At 40.8% G+C, this 16,350-nt stretch overlaps 2 protein-coding genes across 2 annotated transcripts; both read left to right on the top strand.

Moving 5' to 3' along the window:
- Nucleotides 1-643: 643 nt before the first annotated feature.
- Nucleotides 644-7,845, top strand: LOC109471071. Its single transcript, XM_019770261.1, is given in 3 exon segments — nucleotides 644-856; nucleotides 1,530-2,769; nucleotides 2,772-7,845. Coding segments are annotated over 2 exon segments (5,604 nt in total). The 5' UTR covers nucleotides 644-856; nucleotides 1,530-1,751; the 3' UTR covers nucleotides 7,358-7,845.
- Nucleotides 7,846-8,315: 470 nt separating this feature from the next.
- On the top strand, nucleotides 8,316-15,905 carry LOC109471073 (ubiquitin domain-containing protein 1-like). The gene is made up of 3 exons (XM_019770264.1): nucleotides 8,316-8,555; nucleotides 11,404-11,640; nucleotides 11,864-15,905. The coding sequence occupies exons 1-3, from the start codon at nucleotides 8,486-8,488 to the stop codon at nucleotides 12,253-12,255; spliced, it is 699 nt and encodes a 232-aa protein (XP_019625823.1). The 5' UTR covers nucleotides 8,316-8,485; the 3' UTR covers nucleotides 12,256-15,905.
- Nucleotides 15,906-16,350: the final 445 nt, after the last annotated feature.

Genomic DNA, 16,350 nt, shown 5'->3' with positions numbered 1-16,350 from the left:
TTTTTCACCAAATTAGCAGAGTCGTACAGATCTTTTTTGCATCCTCCCAAGGACTTTCTACATAATGTCCTTGATCCTCCTTTCTGTATCTATTACTTTGTAAGGAATAAATATTGTTTTCTAAGTTTACTTTATATTTTCAATGCGCACACGAACAACAGCTCCATTTCATGACATCCGGCAACTAGCTGAGTGAGTTGCTACTCTGTTTTGGGAAAAGGGGATTAAAAAAAAAAAACTTTCACAGCGCCGTCCCTTGCGTCTTTCAAAGCTTGGTACCTTCTGCTTTTTCCCTCCAGCTCATCAAGTGCTTCGGAAACGCTGTTACGGAAGAAATATTTAATTTCTATAATGATAGCGTTATAATACGGATAACTAACGTGGAGATCTTAAACGTTAGAGCAGTTTATACTTTAATTTGCTAAGATGTAGACGTAGACGAAGTAATTGTAACTTGTGAAAGTTGCAACATGTAATGTCACTAATAAGGATGATTGTCTCACACGAGGAATAACGTCAGTCCTTTATTACAACAGAAGTGTAGTCTTAAGTTTGCAACTGGATGATAGGCTTCGTGTCATGCATCGTGACGTGAATGAAGAAATATTTTATTGTGAAGTTCAATATAAAATCTTCATCAGCGCGTGCTGCGATTACAGCGATGTCCGCACGGCGGCGCTCTTCTGAGGGATCTCGGGTGTGGCTCGTGATCGGTGCGAGAAAAACCCCAAAATGCATTGCGGCATCAGTCTTGGGGTCCCAGCGCCATTTTGCTGAGCTGGAACGTGACGACTTCAGTTCGGGCAGGTTTCGAGGCGAGAAATCTTTAAAGATACAAGTACCCGCTATTTACGAGGTATGTGCTAAACAGTTCTTCCTTCCTCTTAGTACTTTACGGGCCAGTTCTTAGCGTTAGCCCCCTTCAAAGATCAAACTTGGCCGACACGTTGCGATCGGTGTTTTGATGACGGACATGATCCGGTCGGCAGTAAACGGCAGGTTGTTGTGTGTGTTTTATCTACAAATGCGAATAGATCATTGATTTTCTTAGCCAAAACCCAGCAACTAAAGACAACAGTCACCACTTCTTCCTTGGTGTTCAAAGCGCGGAAGTCTAGTTTATAATAGGCCGAAATCCTACCCTGATGAAAGATTAGATTTACACTCGTGGGGATCACACCCTGTGGGGGCAATGAACTGGGCAAGGACGGGGCGACATGCCAACTGTGTATTGAATGTCTTAATCTTGTTCTCCACTTTTCATGAGACCAGGTTCCTTTTGCTGAATACTTTTCAAACTTCGGTGGAATAAAAAATTTATAAAACAGTTAGTAGAAATATATCATGATGAATATATGCACTTGAAATTCGAATATCCAATTTGTTAACTTAAGCTTTAATGTACTTATTTAATACTATTCAATAAGGTAGTTTAACTAGGTCAAATGTTGGACAGAAAATTGTACCTGATATTTTGCCTAGGAAATGATGTATTGTCTGATCAACTGTGTTTTCTTTGTGTTTTTCAGGTGTTCTTTGTGAGATGTTGAGAGAAAAATGTGTCCATCTCCAACTCTAATACACTGAAGAAGACATCATTTGTCTGGGAAGAAGTCAGATGAATATATTCAAGATGTTTTAGTTGCAGCCAAAAGTCGTTTTTACATCATTATATTATCTATCTTTTCAAACAGAGAGCATGTAGAAACTTTGAATGTTGCAAATGATAGAGAAGCAAAGTCACGAAAAAGATGGATGCTTCTGTCAAGGCAGGGGTTGACGTTCCTGCCATTCCAGACAACTCTGATACAGATACAGTGTGTCAAGAAGCCATAACTGAGCTACTTAAGACAATACCAACAGAAACAGATATCACTGTATCCAATAGTAAGCACAGTTTGCCTACAGATCTAGAAGAGGCTAGCGATGTGAGGGATGGTGACTCAGAAACTGTTGAAGAAGGAAAGCAAATCATAGACACCCCTGCTATGTCTTCAAGAGAGATTGGCGGAAACAAAGTCTTCCAACCACAGCCATCAACCTCTTCAAGAGAGTATCAGGATCAAAAGGAAGATTATGATGGATCTGAGCAAGTGCCAGGCACTTCCATGAGTAACATTCTATATGATATTGGTCTAAATGTGGTCTCAGACTTTATGAAAAATAATCCAGCCAAGTACTCTCCAAAGAAAGCAGCTGACAAAAGTTCAAAGAGCAAGGGCAAAGATGAAAGACAGCATGAGATGAAGAAATACTACTGTCAGGAATGCCCAGCTTACTACTACGAGTTGGGGTGTATGCATCGGCACTTGAAAAATGCACACAAGTTGTTCATTCCCACTGAAGAGTTGAGGAATTACTACAGAAGAACAACTGTGCGAAGAAAGGGTAGCAAGGTGAAAGACATGGAAAGTGGCCATGGGGCAGTGGGTGTGACAGAAACAAAGAAGAGTAGAGGGAGAGTTGAAGGAGAAGAAAAGGTGGCCACAGATTCATCAAAGCTCTCCACCATGATGAACTACAGATGTACCCTTTGCCTGTATAAAACATATAACTATGCCAAGCTGTTACTCCATGTACAGGTCCTGCATGGTAAAGCTCAGAGAGAACAAGACATCATTTGTCAAGTCTCCTCTCCAACTTCTTCATTCTCTGAACCGCAGAAACCTTCCAACCTGAAGCCAGTTCTACTCCTGAAGACAGAGAACAGGTTGGATGCCAACCCCTCTGGGACAGACAAACCTGTGTATGCGAAGGTCATACCTGTGAAAAAATTGTCCTTGTCAAGAAGAAGAGTAGGACAGAAGACACTAAAGCAGGAGAAGTGCAACAGTTTGGGGTGAAGAAACTGGAAGACTGTATTGCTCTTGCCTGTCCCTTCTGTGAGGAGCGTCCTGAATGTAAGACCAACTTGAATAACCACCTGAAATTTGTACACAACATGGACATCATGGAAGAGTGTAATAAACTTGCACAGCCATATCCAGTCACAAATGCTACAAACAATCCAGACCAGCAAGTTCAGAAGTTAGGAGAGGAAGAACCAGTTGTAGAAAATGTCTCGGAAGACAAAAAGACCTCTACTTCTACAGGACAAACACAAGAGAATCGGTTGTGTAGTGGTGCTTCAGAAAGTGCAGTAAAGAAGGAAGAAATAAAGGAGCTTACAGTTGCTAACTATCCTCATGAAGGCAAGGTCAGTGACGACGAGGGACAAGAGAAAACTGAAGATGGTCATGTAGAAAATGGATGCACTAAAACAGAAAACACATCTGACAGCAACACCAAGTATAAAACGGCATACTCACTTTCACAGCTCATGCCTCTTGTGTGCAAGCTGTGTTTACAGGTTCATGTACGTTTTGTTAGTTTCATGAGGCACATGAGGTGTGCTCACAACATCCAGGTCCACTGTCAGGAGAAGTTTGACATCCCGTTGTCTGGACAGTATTTTAACGGACGAGATTGTAGATTTTGCGGCTTTGTGGCAAGGGACAAGATGACCTTCTTCGTGCACCTTGGCCACTTTCATAAGATTGTTCACTACGCAGCGCTTGCAGCTAAGTACGAGAAACAGTCAGAGATGCCAGCCAAAAGTACATGCAAAATAGTTCCTAAGTCCGAGCCTCTGAGATGTTCGGATTGTGGTTTCACTACAACGAATGCAAGCAACTATCAAAAACATAGGAGTGAGAGCCACATTTCCAGGCAAAGATCTTCTCATTTCAAGTCAGATCAGTTGAAAAATGCAAATAAAAAAGATGCAACAGATGCCAATGAAGACACAACCAAGTGTGCAGCACCTTCTACAAATATGCGTAAATCAGTCTGTGAAGAATGTGGGCAGACCTTTACGTACGCCTATGAGAGAGACTACCATGTTTTCAAAGTCCACAAAAACAAGCAGAAAGAAGAACCTGCTTGGGGCAGGAGAAGAAAGCCCGGAGAACCCCTTACTACTGGTAAGAGTATACGTAAAAAGCTCTGTGAAGAATGTGGACAAATCTTTACATATGCCTATGAGAGAGACTACCATGTTTTTAAAGTCCACAAAAACAAGCAGAAAGAAGAACCTGCTTGGGGAAAGAGAAGAACACCAAGAGAACCCCTCGTTCTTGAAGTGTCTCTACCAGTAAAGAAAGAAACTGACAAAGACGTAAAAGTGTCAAAGAAATGCACAAAGAGAAAAAAGAAGGAAGCAAAAGGGGATAAGGAAGGAGCCAAAAGAGCAGCTAAGAGTAAACGAAGGAAGGTTGAAGAAACTAGACTTGATGATGGAGGTGCAAAGTTTAAGGTTGAAAGTTCACAGGTTGTAAGGAAAGTTGCAGCAAAGAAGACTTCCAAAACTCCCAAAAAATCAAGTTCTGGCTGTTATAAGCACAAGAAGAAGTTCATGCCAGCCAATGAGACTACACTTAAGGAGTGGGAGCATCTTCTGAAGGCAAGCTATGCCTGCAACCAGTATCCAAGCAGAGAGGAAATCCAGAGACTGGCCATGGAGACTGGGCAGGAGTTTGCTCTCATAAGGACGTGGTTTGCTTACGAGAGACAGAATCAGAAGCTCGGACCACGACCAAGGAACGTGTACTATAAGCAATCCACAGACCACACAGCATACATGGAGGAGGAACTGCAGAAAAACCCAAAGCCGACAATGCAGGATATGAGTAGAATTGCAGAGAAGACAGGGTTAAGTCTGGGGTTAGTCATCTATTGGTTTAAGAAAAGGGTCAGTTTAACCTTCCTCGACTCAGAGGAGCATTCTCCAGAGACAAAATCCTCAGTAGCCCCTGTTTCTGAATCAGTGTCTGTATCTGCTGCTGATCCTTCATATAGTAAGGACCAAGAACAGGAGGAGTTAGTACAGCTCAAGGCACCAAAGCTGGATGTCAAAGATGTACGCCACAGAAAATCCAGGCAGTCCAGGAGGAAAGGCATTCCAAAAAAGAGAGCAGCAGAAGAGGATCAAATGGGAGATTCCAGTACAGAAACAAAGGAGGAAGCTGTTGACAACAAACCCGCGCAGGCCGGTGACTATGTAAAGCATATGACAGACATTGATGCCAGCAGTATGGAAGAGACAGGGAATGGTAGGGTCCAGAAGAAATTACAGAGGCGACGAATAGATGAACTTGTCTCGAAGGTTGCTGCTAGAGTTATGATGGACAAGGGCAGTACTAGTGTTGAGAGCGTGCTAGGGACAGGTGACTGGACTGACCAGTTAGGGAGCGAGGAAAATGGAGAACAACCTAAAGAACTTGACCAGCTGGAGACACAGCAATGTGCACATCAGTCTCCCAATATGTCAGTTCATCAGACAGAGAGGGTAGGTCAACAAATTGGCAAGGATCCGGAGAAAATTGAGGTGAAAACAGAAGTCACACCCATGAATCTAAAGGTGCAGAGAAAGTCAGTGACCAAGATTGTGAAGCAGCAGCAGACTCTTACGGAAAGTGGAGAGAAACAAAGCAGGCTGCCAGACCAAAGAAGTTTCAATGTATTGGACTTGAATGTTAAAGAAAAGGAAGCAGATACCCAACCTCAAGATCAATGGAATGATGGAAAACCTGCTGCGAAAAAGGCAAAGATATCACATCAAAAGGCCAGAGCTCTAGCTAACATGATACCTTATTATTGTTGCCTTGTCTGTGATCCAACCCCAGTTAAATCCCCAGACAAACTGGAGGCCACAGCTTTCACACAGTACACGGCCCTTACACAACATCTCCGAGACAAACACAACATACGATCAAGGTTCGAGAAGCTTTTCACCATCAAGAAGTTCCCCAATGTTAAAACAAACACCCAGGAAAAGTACCAGTGCCAGTACTGCCCCATTTACTATCACATGCCTGGCTTCTTGGTCAAACACCTGAGAGATCAACATGGCGTAAAGGACCAGATTGTCAAGGGGAGTGCCCACTTCGAGGTCGTCAAACCTGAGGTTATGGAAAACATGGGGAGTGGAAGAGAGGTAAAAACAGAGGAAGGAGCTTCAGATGTCCACCCCAGTCCTAGCCATGGACGGACGGTTACTCAGTACTGCTGTGCACTCTGTCCTGAGTCTAAAGACAAGACGAGGAATGCCTTCCTGCAGTTCAAGACCTTAGAGGACCATCTGATGACCTGTCACAAGGTAACGTCAGGCTTTGACACGTACTGCACCAGCCAGCAGGTTCCAGTCCTGGAGGTGAGCAAGCATGATGTCGTCACGTATGGAAAGCACCGCTGCAAGCTGTGCAGCGCCCAGTACAACTACATGGGCTTCATGGCCAGGCACCTGAGCGAGAAGCATGAATTGAAGGACTTGGATATGAAGTGGTCCGACTTTGTTGAAGTCGTTACCCCAGAAATGGAAAGCTGTTCTCAGGACAGTGTTCTGAAGGATCAATCCTGTAAGCTGTTGGGTAAAGACAGCTCCAAGGTAGAATCTGCAAGACAGTTGGTACAAGAACAGCATTCCAGGAGTAGTGTTGCAAAGCCAATAAGTAATCCATCAAAGAAACCAAGTTTGTCACCATCATCTTCTGCTCTTGATTTGAGCCTAAGGAAGAGGTCACTATCACAAGAGCAACTGACATCTGCCCAAAGTGGCCACATCATCTATCAGTGCACACTCTGTAAATCTTTTTTCCGTTTCTACACCAATGCAACTGACCACCTCGGAACCAAACATTCAAAGTACGGAGCTGACTGTGCAAACCACATCAAAGAGATGAGTGCAAAAATAGTGGAATTCGGAAGACATCGGGAACAGGAAAACTCAAGCTCTGCAAATCAGGCGGTAAATGAAGGTAGTCCAAGTCTGACCAAGAAGACCAATGTTTCTGATCAAGACATAGCTCAGATGTCCAGTTTTCCTCCAGAATCGTTAGTAGGATTGAGTAATGAGGGAGACAACACTGACTTTTCCACCTTAGACATTTCACTAGTAGATGCAGAGGGGGTCATCTATGAGTGCCTGACATGTAAAGCAGTATTTCCCAAGTGGGCCCTTCTGGTCAGACACTATGAATGTTGCACATGGGACAGCTCCTCACACCTCCATGCCATGGTCCGAATGCCAAGGGAGGTGGTGGAGTCCTTCTTTGCGACGTCTACATCAGGATTTGAGTGCAGTTTCTGTTACTCAACTATCAGGGATCAGACAATGCTGGCATCTCACTTGCAGATGCACACTCAACCAAGTGTCCTTCTGACATGTGAAGGAGACGAGGACAGGAAAGACTCAGACTGTCCCATTGCTACAAGCGCAGCCAAAATTGCCCAGTACACAGGGACACCCCTGTCTCAATCTGAAACAACAGCATCCCAGGAAGAATCAGGAACTACAACTAAAGACCTGAATGAAAAATAGATATCCCCATTCAAAAGTCATATATACAGGCAGAAGAGCGATAGAGATTCAAATATAGACTTGAAGGAAGTTTCAGAAGGAAAGAAAGGGTTGTAAGAAAGAAGTGACTATGACTGCAAGGAATAATACCATTTATTGTTTACAGCTGAAACATATCAACGATGATGTAACATGATAATATTGATTGATAGAGATGGACATGAGGATATAGGCTGTATTCAGTTTAATTATTGAAGCAAAACAATTTTTCTCTTAATTCCAGTTAGAATTTTACCATCCATTGAGCATTGAACAGTGACGTTGGTACAAATTCAGCAAGAATTCTCCAAGTTTTGCTAATGATGTGTCCCAATGTTCACTATATTGAGAGACTTCAAAGAAACACTGATTATTATAAGATTATGAGATAAAATGTGCATTTCAATTGCAGTGAATTTTTTTGATTAATAAAGATGTTGGGATGGATGGCAATCCCTGAGTGAATTTATTCTTTGAGTCAGATTGTAAATTATGTTATACAATTTAGTTTCAACGGAATGTAATGTCTTTTAACTCACTCCCGTAACTTAAAAGAATAAAACTTATTAACTGAAGAAAGTACCCTGGTAGTACTCCAGATATCATGATAAAGTAGAAAATTGTACATACTTAATAACTGTGCAACAGTTTTGTTATACAAAGGAGATTCAATGAGGTTTGATCTCTCCTGCAGCAGGTGTTTTTTTTTAGCCAAGGCATGTGTTACATCAGTATGTTTTTTACGGTTTAATTAATGATCAGAAAAGTGGGCTGTCAATGTCGCAATCTAGTAGTAAATCTACCTTAAAATCACATAGTATCATACAATGATCAAGGACATCATATGATATATGTCCTTTCACTGATACAGAAGTTTTAAGACATCACGTGACGGGGTCATTAACCTGTAGGCCGCGCAGGGCATGATGGGCCACCCTTCACAACGGACATGCGCGGTACGTGGTTCCTGACGTCATCAGGTGAAGTCGGCAGGCCAGAAAAGAAGGGAAACCTCTGACGGCAAGGGAGGGAAAACATCCCGTTTCGGCAAAGTTGGAGGCCCAAAACCCTTCTGTCTGACGCGAAGACGCACAGAAAGCCAGTGATGCCATGGGAGGGTGCATCGGGACCCACCACGACCGATCGTCGGTCACAAATGACACGGAAAACAGCTCGCCCGGTATGTGTCAGCTTAGTCCTCGCCTTAATTTTCCCCCATGTCCCGGCTAGCCGGTGTTTTGTGTATATGTTCTCTCCGTTCTTGTTGATGCTTTCGTCGTGTAATTATTTACCGAGTGTCTACAACAAAAGCTCCCAGTCTTCCACATGCCGAAGTCACTGACACCACATTTACATGGCGGAGAAAACTTCGCTATAAACCTATCCGCTTTAATGTAGTTTGATGTGGACATTTTACACTGAATGTAGAACAAGCCACGTCTTTTGTGTGACGATCCAGGAAGTGTCTGTTGTTATTTCCTCAAATTCTGTCTGGTTTCCTGACAGTCGGTGTGTACAAAACAGTTCGGAGAAGCAGTACTTGCTCTGACGTTACACGTGACCTTGGGTATCAAGTCTCTCAGTTTGATAATTGTGGTGTAACTGGTGTTGCAAGTTATAAACCTGAAGATTCGTGGTCCAATCTACAAATTATATCAATTCCAGTCGTGTGTGACACAATAAGTTTTCCAGGCCGCCTTACGTTGTGTTATAATTTTTTCGTGTGCAGGTTAGGGTTAGATCCTCATAATAACTAATGTATGATTACCCTGTAAAAAGGAACTAAATTATTAATCCATGGGACAAGTTATCATAGGAAACAAAGGAATCAAATGCAAATGTATCATGCTTTTGTTAGTATATCCCATTACTATATTGTTATGTTGATTGTTATAGTTGGGTAATGCAGTTGAATTTCGGAATAGATAAAACATGTCTTGTGCGAATATTTATTATTTTTTTTAGCAAGAAGAAAACCTGTCACATAGTAATTACTACCAGCATGTAGAATGGCCTACTTTTGTCAGTCACTGACTCATGCACATTCCTGGTCACAGGGAGAGTCAGACTAGCACACCCATAATGACACTGACGAGGGGGATATCTGCCAACGATGGTTACATAAATCATCTTCTCCCAAAGCAACAGAGTTTGAATAGAATGTGTCAATAACGATATTCCAGCCTTGCCCTCAATACACTTTGTCACCATAGCAACCAACTTGATAACAGCCTGTTTGTTTGACCAGTAATACACATGTGCCTGTAAAACTGTCTGGCCAAGAGGGGGCAAACCAAACTCTGGGCAACACAACTGTAGACATCAGATAAACGTCCTGTCTGAACATTATGCCAAAGTGTTAGACAAGGCATCACGTTGATTTTTCTTAGGGATGCAACTTCAATCAGTTACCTGCCACGTGTTTGGCTGGAATTCTGTAGATTCATTTGCTTTGTTTTCCATTCACAGTGATTTGAATGATATATCATGTCTCTACAACCGTTGATTGCAGGGACTTGGGAGTAATAATTTTTCACACCTTCGACGGAAAAAGACTTGACACAAGGTGTGCCTTCACCCAGGAGTCACACACTTACGTTGAATAGTTTTTCATTCAATTCACACATGATACCACTGTTTAATGTTTGCTATATAAAACTAACTGATGTGCGCAGTTATATGCATTTTGTGTACAGTCTATTTGTATAGTACTGTTTTACAAAAGAGCTTCCTTCACAAGCCTTAATGCAGACCAAGGAGTCTAGATAACAACATTTGCCAACATTGTTTTCCAAACTACATGTACATGTATGCATAAGCCCCTGGAATTGTGCCAGCCATTGACTGCCAGTACTAGCATCAAGTGGTACTGGTAGCTGTTACAGTTCATAGTGAACCTCCCAGATTGAAAACAGTCTTGATGTATAGTACAGTACTGCAAGATGACAGTGAACTCTTTGTGACCGACAGTTTTGGACTAGAAGTCAGTCAGTCAATGAGAAATCCATCTGGAAAATGTGTCACGTAGACAAATTTTGACATTTGATACTGATGAAGCACATATGTAACCTGGGACATGGGCTAAAGGCTGATTACTTTGTGTTGGTTCCATGTGTCAAACCCTAAAATTTGATATTGATTTTGGGCATCTTAGCAGAGAGAATGTACTATTTACACTACACTAAATTGTGAGCTTCCTTTGTTTTGGATATCATCACGTAATAGTCTAAACTTCATATTTACTTTGGATTGTATGTTGTTACTTTAGTTACATACATAGTTACCTTTGTTGTGTGACAGTCTTGATAGCTGACTCAATTTTTTTTGCTTTGTAATTGTATAATGCATGTTTATATTAACACTGAGTGAGTCCCCATCAGGACTATTTTACTTAAGTATTTTTTAAGGTATACTAATAATAGGTAGATTCCTTGATGCCTTTCTTAGTTTCTAGTCTATTATCTTCCCTCATATGGTCTATGTTCATTCTTTTCCTTATGACTTTATGTCACTGTAATTTTGCACCAGGAGGTAATTCAAAAGCTTGCCCTTAAGGATTTGGTTCAGAGATGACTGACAAAGGATAATGAAGCCCATGTTGTATTAACCATCGAACCGAATCCTTCAGGCTGAATGGTTTTAATTGAAGAGTAGGTTTACGTGAGAAGAATGGCCGATAGGCACACGCAACATCATAATGACTTGGTAGCTAAGAGTGCTGCTTGAGTATACATGTCATGTCTGAAGACATTTACCAATTGTCAGTGTCGTGGGTTGGTGTGTGTAAACTTAGCTCAAACCTCATGTCTCATTTCCTTGTCTCCCAGTAGTTGAATGGCCAATGGGCACATGTAATATCAGAATAACTTGTCTTGTACATGTGAACACAGTACAAGAACTTTGTAGTTAAGGCTGCTGCTTTATATGTCTAAAGACATTTACCAAGTGTGAACTTGTCTTGGACCAGTGTGTTTTAACTTACCAGTAGCTTCTCAAAACTCATGTCTCATGTTCTTGTGTTTCTGTAGTTGCCATGGGAAGGAACCAGCCTCTCAAGAAGGACAAGCCGAAGTGGAAGTCTGACGTTCCCTTCACGGATGGACAGCTGCGCAGCAAGAGGGACGAGTTCTGGGACACGGCACCGGCGTTTGAAGGGCGCAAGGAAATCTGGGACGCCCTGCGGGCAGCGTGCAACGCAGTGGAAAGCAACGACCACGAGCTAGCACAGGCCATCATAGACGGGGCAAACATATCACTTCCTCATGGTAAGGGGAGCATTCACTTGGCTCACCATTTGTGTAAATTTGTATCCCTTATCAGGTAGACATACTAGTATATTTGCAGTACTTCCAAAACGTCTATGATTGAAAATTTGTGAATTTCTTGACAGGTAGTAGACATAAATACAGGTGTCACCTTTCGTGACAAGAGATGTAGAGATCCATATTCATGTCATTAACCTGGACGTGTGTCCTCTTCCTTTGCCAGGGACTCTCCAAGACTGCTATGATGAACTGGGGAATAGGTACCAGCTGCCGGTGTACTGTATTTCTGCACCAGTCAACATGATCTCGGAGGAGCATAGTGAATCAGACCCCAACGATGTTCCCGAGTCATTAACCACCGGCGAGGAGGTTTCCCTTAAACTTAGACTTTCCACAGGCAAGGACCTGAAACTTAACGTGCAGACCACAGACTCTGTGTTACACATTAAGAAGAGACTGAATGCAGAAGAAGGGATCGAGTCGTCGCGGCAAAGGTGGTACTTCTCCGGGAAATTGCTCCAGGATAAGATGCGGATAGAAGATGCAAAAATCCCCAAAGGTTTCGTGGTCCAAGTCATTGTTTCCCAGCCCGACCCGACCCCCGTGGATGGTTGAAATTATTTTCCTGCGGTATTGCTGCTACGTTTGCCTGGAAGAATCAAGCATGTGATGAATCCCTGTCCTCCCCTATTCGGCTCACACATACTGCGCACTACTATCGGTAAACCAGAAAATGATGATATGAGCACTGTCTCCACCCAAAAGTGCTGGTAAAACTAAAGTGTTCACTCGACTTATGACTCTGCATATACATATGCTTATGTACACAATAGTCTTTTACAATTCCTGTGCATTCTCTTTGATAAGGGACAGAGCAACAAAGATAGAAGAAAAGGGGGAGCTAGACTTCTATTATGCATTTTCGTCGTACAGTAAAAATGTATCATAAAACTAAAGTCTCTTGCAATATAATCAGAGAATTTTTAAGTAAGATTTTTTTGCTGTAGTTGCATGCCAAAAGATGTCAATTTTTTGCATGATCCCCCTACTGTCAGTGGTGGTTTGTCCCTGAAATTAACCATTTTTGGGCATTCTGGTAGTGTAGAGGGACTTGCATGTTACGTGAACTTGTCTTGTGACTCTCTGTTCATCACTGTGTTGTTCTGTACATATGTAAATCTTGCTGCAAAATGCCAATGTAAGGGGACACTTCTGTAACAAACTAAGCAACAGTGACAGAACTTCTGGATGGTTTGTGTACATACCCTTTAAAAAGCTAAAACTCTCAAGGCACCATAGCACAAGTATGACGTAAGCAGAGGCTCACTGTGCCCATAAGCATATAAGGCCATGGTAATTAGGTAAGGTCGCCTCACATCTCATGCCAACTTGGTCGCTAATGTTAGTGTTTTAGAAGGAAGTGTTTTCAGTTTACTTTACTTTTCCAGACAAGTAGTATGCTGTACAAAGATGTTGCTCCAAGCTACTAGAGTGTATCAGATTCAGAAGTCAAAACTGAACTTACTTGAATAATTTTTTCAAAAAATCGCAGATTAGATGACCTCAACTTTTGTCATATATTTTCACCTGATACAGTAGCAAAGGTAGCTTCCCTAAACTTGTTCCCTGTTTTTGTTACCATGCAATACCAAGTGCCACATTCACAGAGTTTAATGCTTTGTTTTATTTTGTGTGTGTGTGTTTTTTTTTCATTTCCAAAGTTTAAGATATCTTATATAGCTTCTGTAGTGTATTACTTTAATTCCTATAGATTTTATGTTGCCAATTTTGGAAGAAATTCAATACTGAAAGCATTGAAATACACAAAACAGAAGTATTAAAGGACTTACAATGCTGGGGCCACAGATACCATGCTCATGCACTACTTTTTTTTAAATCTAGAAATTAAGAGATCTGTGATTTTGCTTCATCTAAAGTGTCTCTACATTTTGTAGATCAATTATTAAATCTCCAATATGTCCATTGTAGAAATATCTGGCATAGAGATTTTTGCATAATCTTAACCTCCTCTGGCCTTTGTGGTTGTTTTCAAGATTATCTCCAGCAACTTGTAGAAAGAAGTTAGCTAGAAAACTTATGTTTCGATTCATAAAAAGTTCTATTGAATATTTTGCATTGTAACGTATGCAATGACTGTAAATATTTGTCACTTCAAGTAAATTACCTTTAATGCAAGAAATGAAACGGAATAACCTGCTTTTCTGAATCTGATGGAAGACTATAGAAGTGTAGTAACCTTGTTTACTAAAAAGCACTGCTAAAAGATATACATGCCTTACGTTTTAGGTAGCACAGTCATATCATTATCACAATACCTGTTTATTGACTTGGTACTCGATTCAAAGCTTTGAATTTGATGCACTGAAAATGACAGCAGCATGCTTTTAGGAGTTCCCAAAAAGTGCTTAACTCCTGTCATCTAGACTTTATTTTCATGCATACTACTTGTATAAAAGTAAAATTCATCTGTACATTTGTAGGCAGGTGTATTCGTTTGTTTTTTCACTGTGCCGTAACAATTGTACAGTAGATATAAGCTAGGAAGTGAGTTTCCCTAGTGCAATATTCTTGTTACATCTCTGTAGTCTTGCTATCTGTGTTACGAATCTCTTAGTCTTACATGTTCTTTGTGTGGCTTAAAACAATTTCATCATGTCTGCTGCGTTTATCGTGTTTATGTTGATATTTGCCATCTCTCATACCAACAATGTTGCTCTCCCTTCATGCTCCCCCCCCCCACATTTTTGTACAATTTTTTTTTAACTTTTAATATTTTACTTTGGTCCATTAGAACATGCAGTTACAGCAAAGATGCCCTTCACTGTATACGTGATCACATTCATAGCACAATGTAATTACATACAGGGCCTAAAAATGTGAATTAATAAGAAACTTTATTGATGCAAATTACCATTAATTACGCAAATCTTCGATATTGAGGAGAATCTTACTCATGTTCTTGTTCAATATGAAAGTTTGTATTGTATTCGTAATTCACATCTTCACACTGTAACTCTGTGTAGATCAAACTTGCGTAAAACCTCTTTGTTGTACTGGTGGTTTAGCAAATAGGAAGAAGCTTAACCTTTAGTGCTCTGGGACTAGCAGTTGTGCTTATTGCAACGCATGTTAACATATTAATGCTAATACAGTATTTTGCACATGTTTGTAAGTTGTGAGCTTGAAGTAAGTTACAGTGCTGAATGCTAGAGACATTTTGCAGTCTACTTCACCAATGTACAGGTGTACCAATATTACATTGTATTTTGGTGTGTTACAAGGAGTGCTAAAGGTTAGAAAGCAACAGTCGGGACCTCAATGATGTAAATATGTAGCTTTTTTTTTCTTTCATTTACTTTTTAAAACTTGAAAAATATGGACTGTCAACAGTGTCATTTTGGAAGCATTGTATCAATCATGAATGATATACTCTTTACCCTTTACTTCCTGTTGAAAGCTGCAAGGCTCATTTTCCCTTTTTCTTCTACTCAAATGGTCTGGAAATGAAAACATACATGTGTGTATCACCACCCTAGGTGGTGTCCTTCTGAGATTCAATGCTATTTTTGATGAAGTAAAGATGTCGCTTAAAACACTGAAACATTCTGTGAAAAAATATTACTTTGGGTGGTGGTCAATGTCAACTTGCAGCACTACTATCTAGTAAGAAATTGTTCTTTAAACTGTTGTAAATGACCTTGTAGGTATTCTCTTGACATTCCAGGCCAACTAATGACTGACACTTAACTGTACAGTCTTCTGCGCAACGAAGCAAATTCATGTACAATGTCAATGTCTGAAGTTTAATTGTATGAGGTTTGTTAATTAATGCGGGGGGTCAATTACCCCCTTCACAAACTGGATACTGTACTTGCATCAAATGTCGCTTAAGATATACTAACTGAATTTTAGTATGTGGAAACCACAGATTGGAAATCCTTCTACATCATGTCTGCATAGCAGATTTATTTAGATACCATCTATGTGTAACTTTTTTAAGCAATGTACTTTTCCTGTGTTATAAGCACCATGATTTGTAACATTTCTGTATCATTCACAGCTTAAACTGTATATAGAGATTTTGTTGGAAACAATTGTGTACAATGTACATAGATGTAGGGTGCATTAGTTTGTTGTGTTTGCTAAAATCTTGTATGGAATCAAACTTTTGTGTGAATAACAAGTTATTCTACTACCGTCAACTGTGATAGCTTTACAAAACAACTTTAAGAATAAAATCTGCTTTACATCCACAAAGTCAGAGTTCCACTTGTTTCTAACTCCATGTTGTCAAAATTTTATCACTCATGTAATTTGATACCAAGTGTTTCACTGGCTGTGTTCACTTTTTTGTGCTTTATAGGCTGGTAGCCTGACTAAACCTCGCTTGTCGCCGGCATCTTGATGTGGCGGCTCTCTAATCTGCTGAGCACTGGACAAAGAGCTAATAGGCTAGATGCCTTGGAAAATTCAATGGACAACAGAAACATGTATTATGATGATGCGTTAAATTACTAACACTGTGCTCCAATCATTAGCCTGGCTTGCCCAGCTGTAAAGAATATATACATGAAAAAAAGGAGTACTGTCTTGTTCTTAAAAATTCCAGAACTCTGATATTTCATTTCATTCATTTCATTTATTGGTGATGCCAAACAACGCATTACAAGTGGGAGCCAGGCAGCCAAA

Source organism: Branchiostoma belcheri, unplaced genomic scaffold, assembly GCF_001625305.1.
Source record: "Branchiostoma belcheri isolate BF01 breed outbred unplaced genomic scaffold, Haploidv18h27 scaffold24, whole genome shotgun sequence".
In the NCBI taxonomy this organism is placed as follows: Eukaryota; Metazoa; Chordata; class Leptocardii; order Amphioxiformes; family Branchiostomatidae; genus Branchiostoma; species Branchiostoma belcheri.
This window is presented reverse-complemented; position numbering and strand designations above follow the sequence as displayed.

Bases quoted from the DNA above. Each gene is read 5' to 3' on its own strand.
- LOC109471073 (XM_019770264.1), top strand. From the start codon at position 8,486: ATGGGAGGGTGCATCGGGACCCACCACGACCGATCGTCGGTCACAAAT. The intron at 8,556-11,403 runs GTATGTGTCAGC...GTGTTTCTGTAG, and splicing joins CACGGAAAACAGCTCGCCCG to TTGCCATGGGAAGGAACCAG. The intron at 11,641-11,863 runs GTAAGGGGAGCA...TTCCTTTGCCAG, and splicing joins AAACATATCACTTCCTCATG to GGACTCTCCAAGACTGCTAT.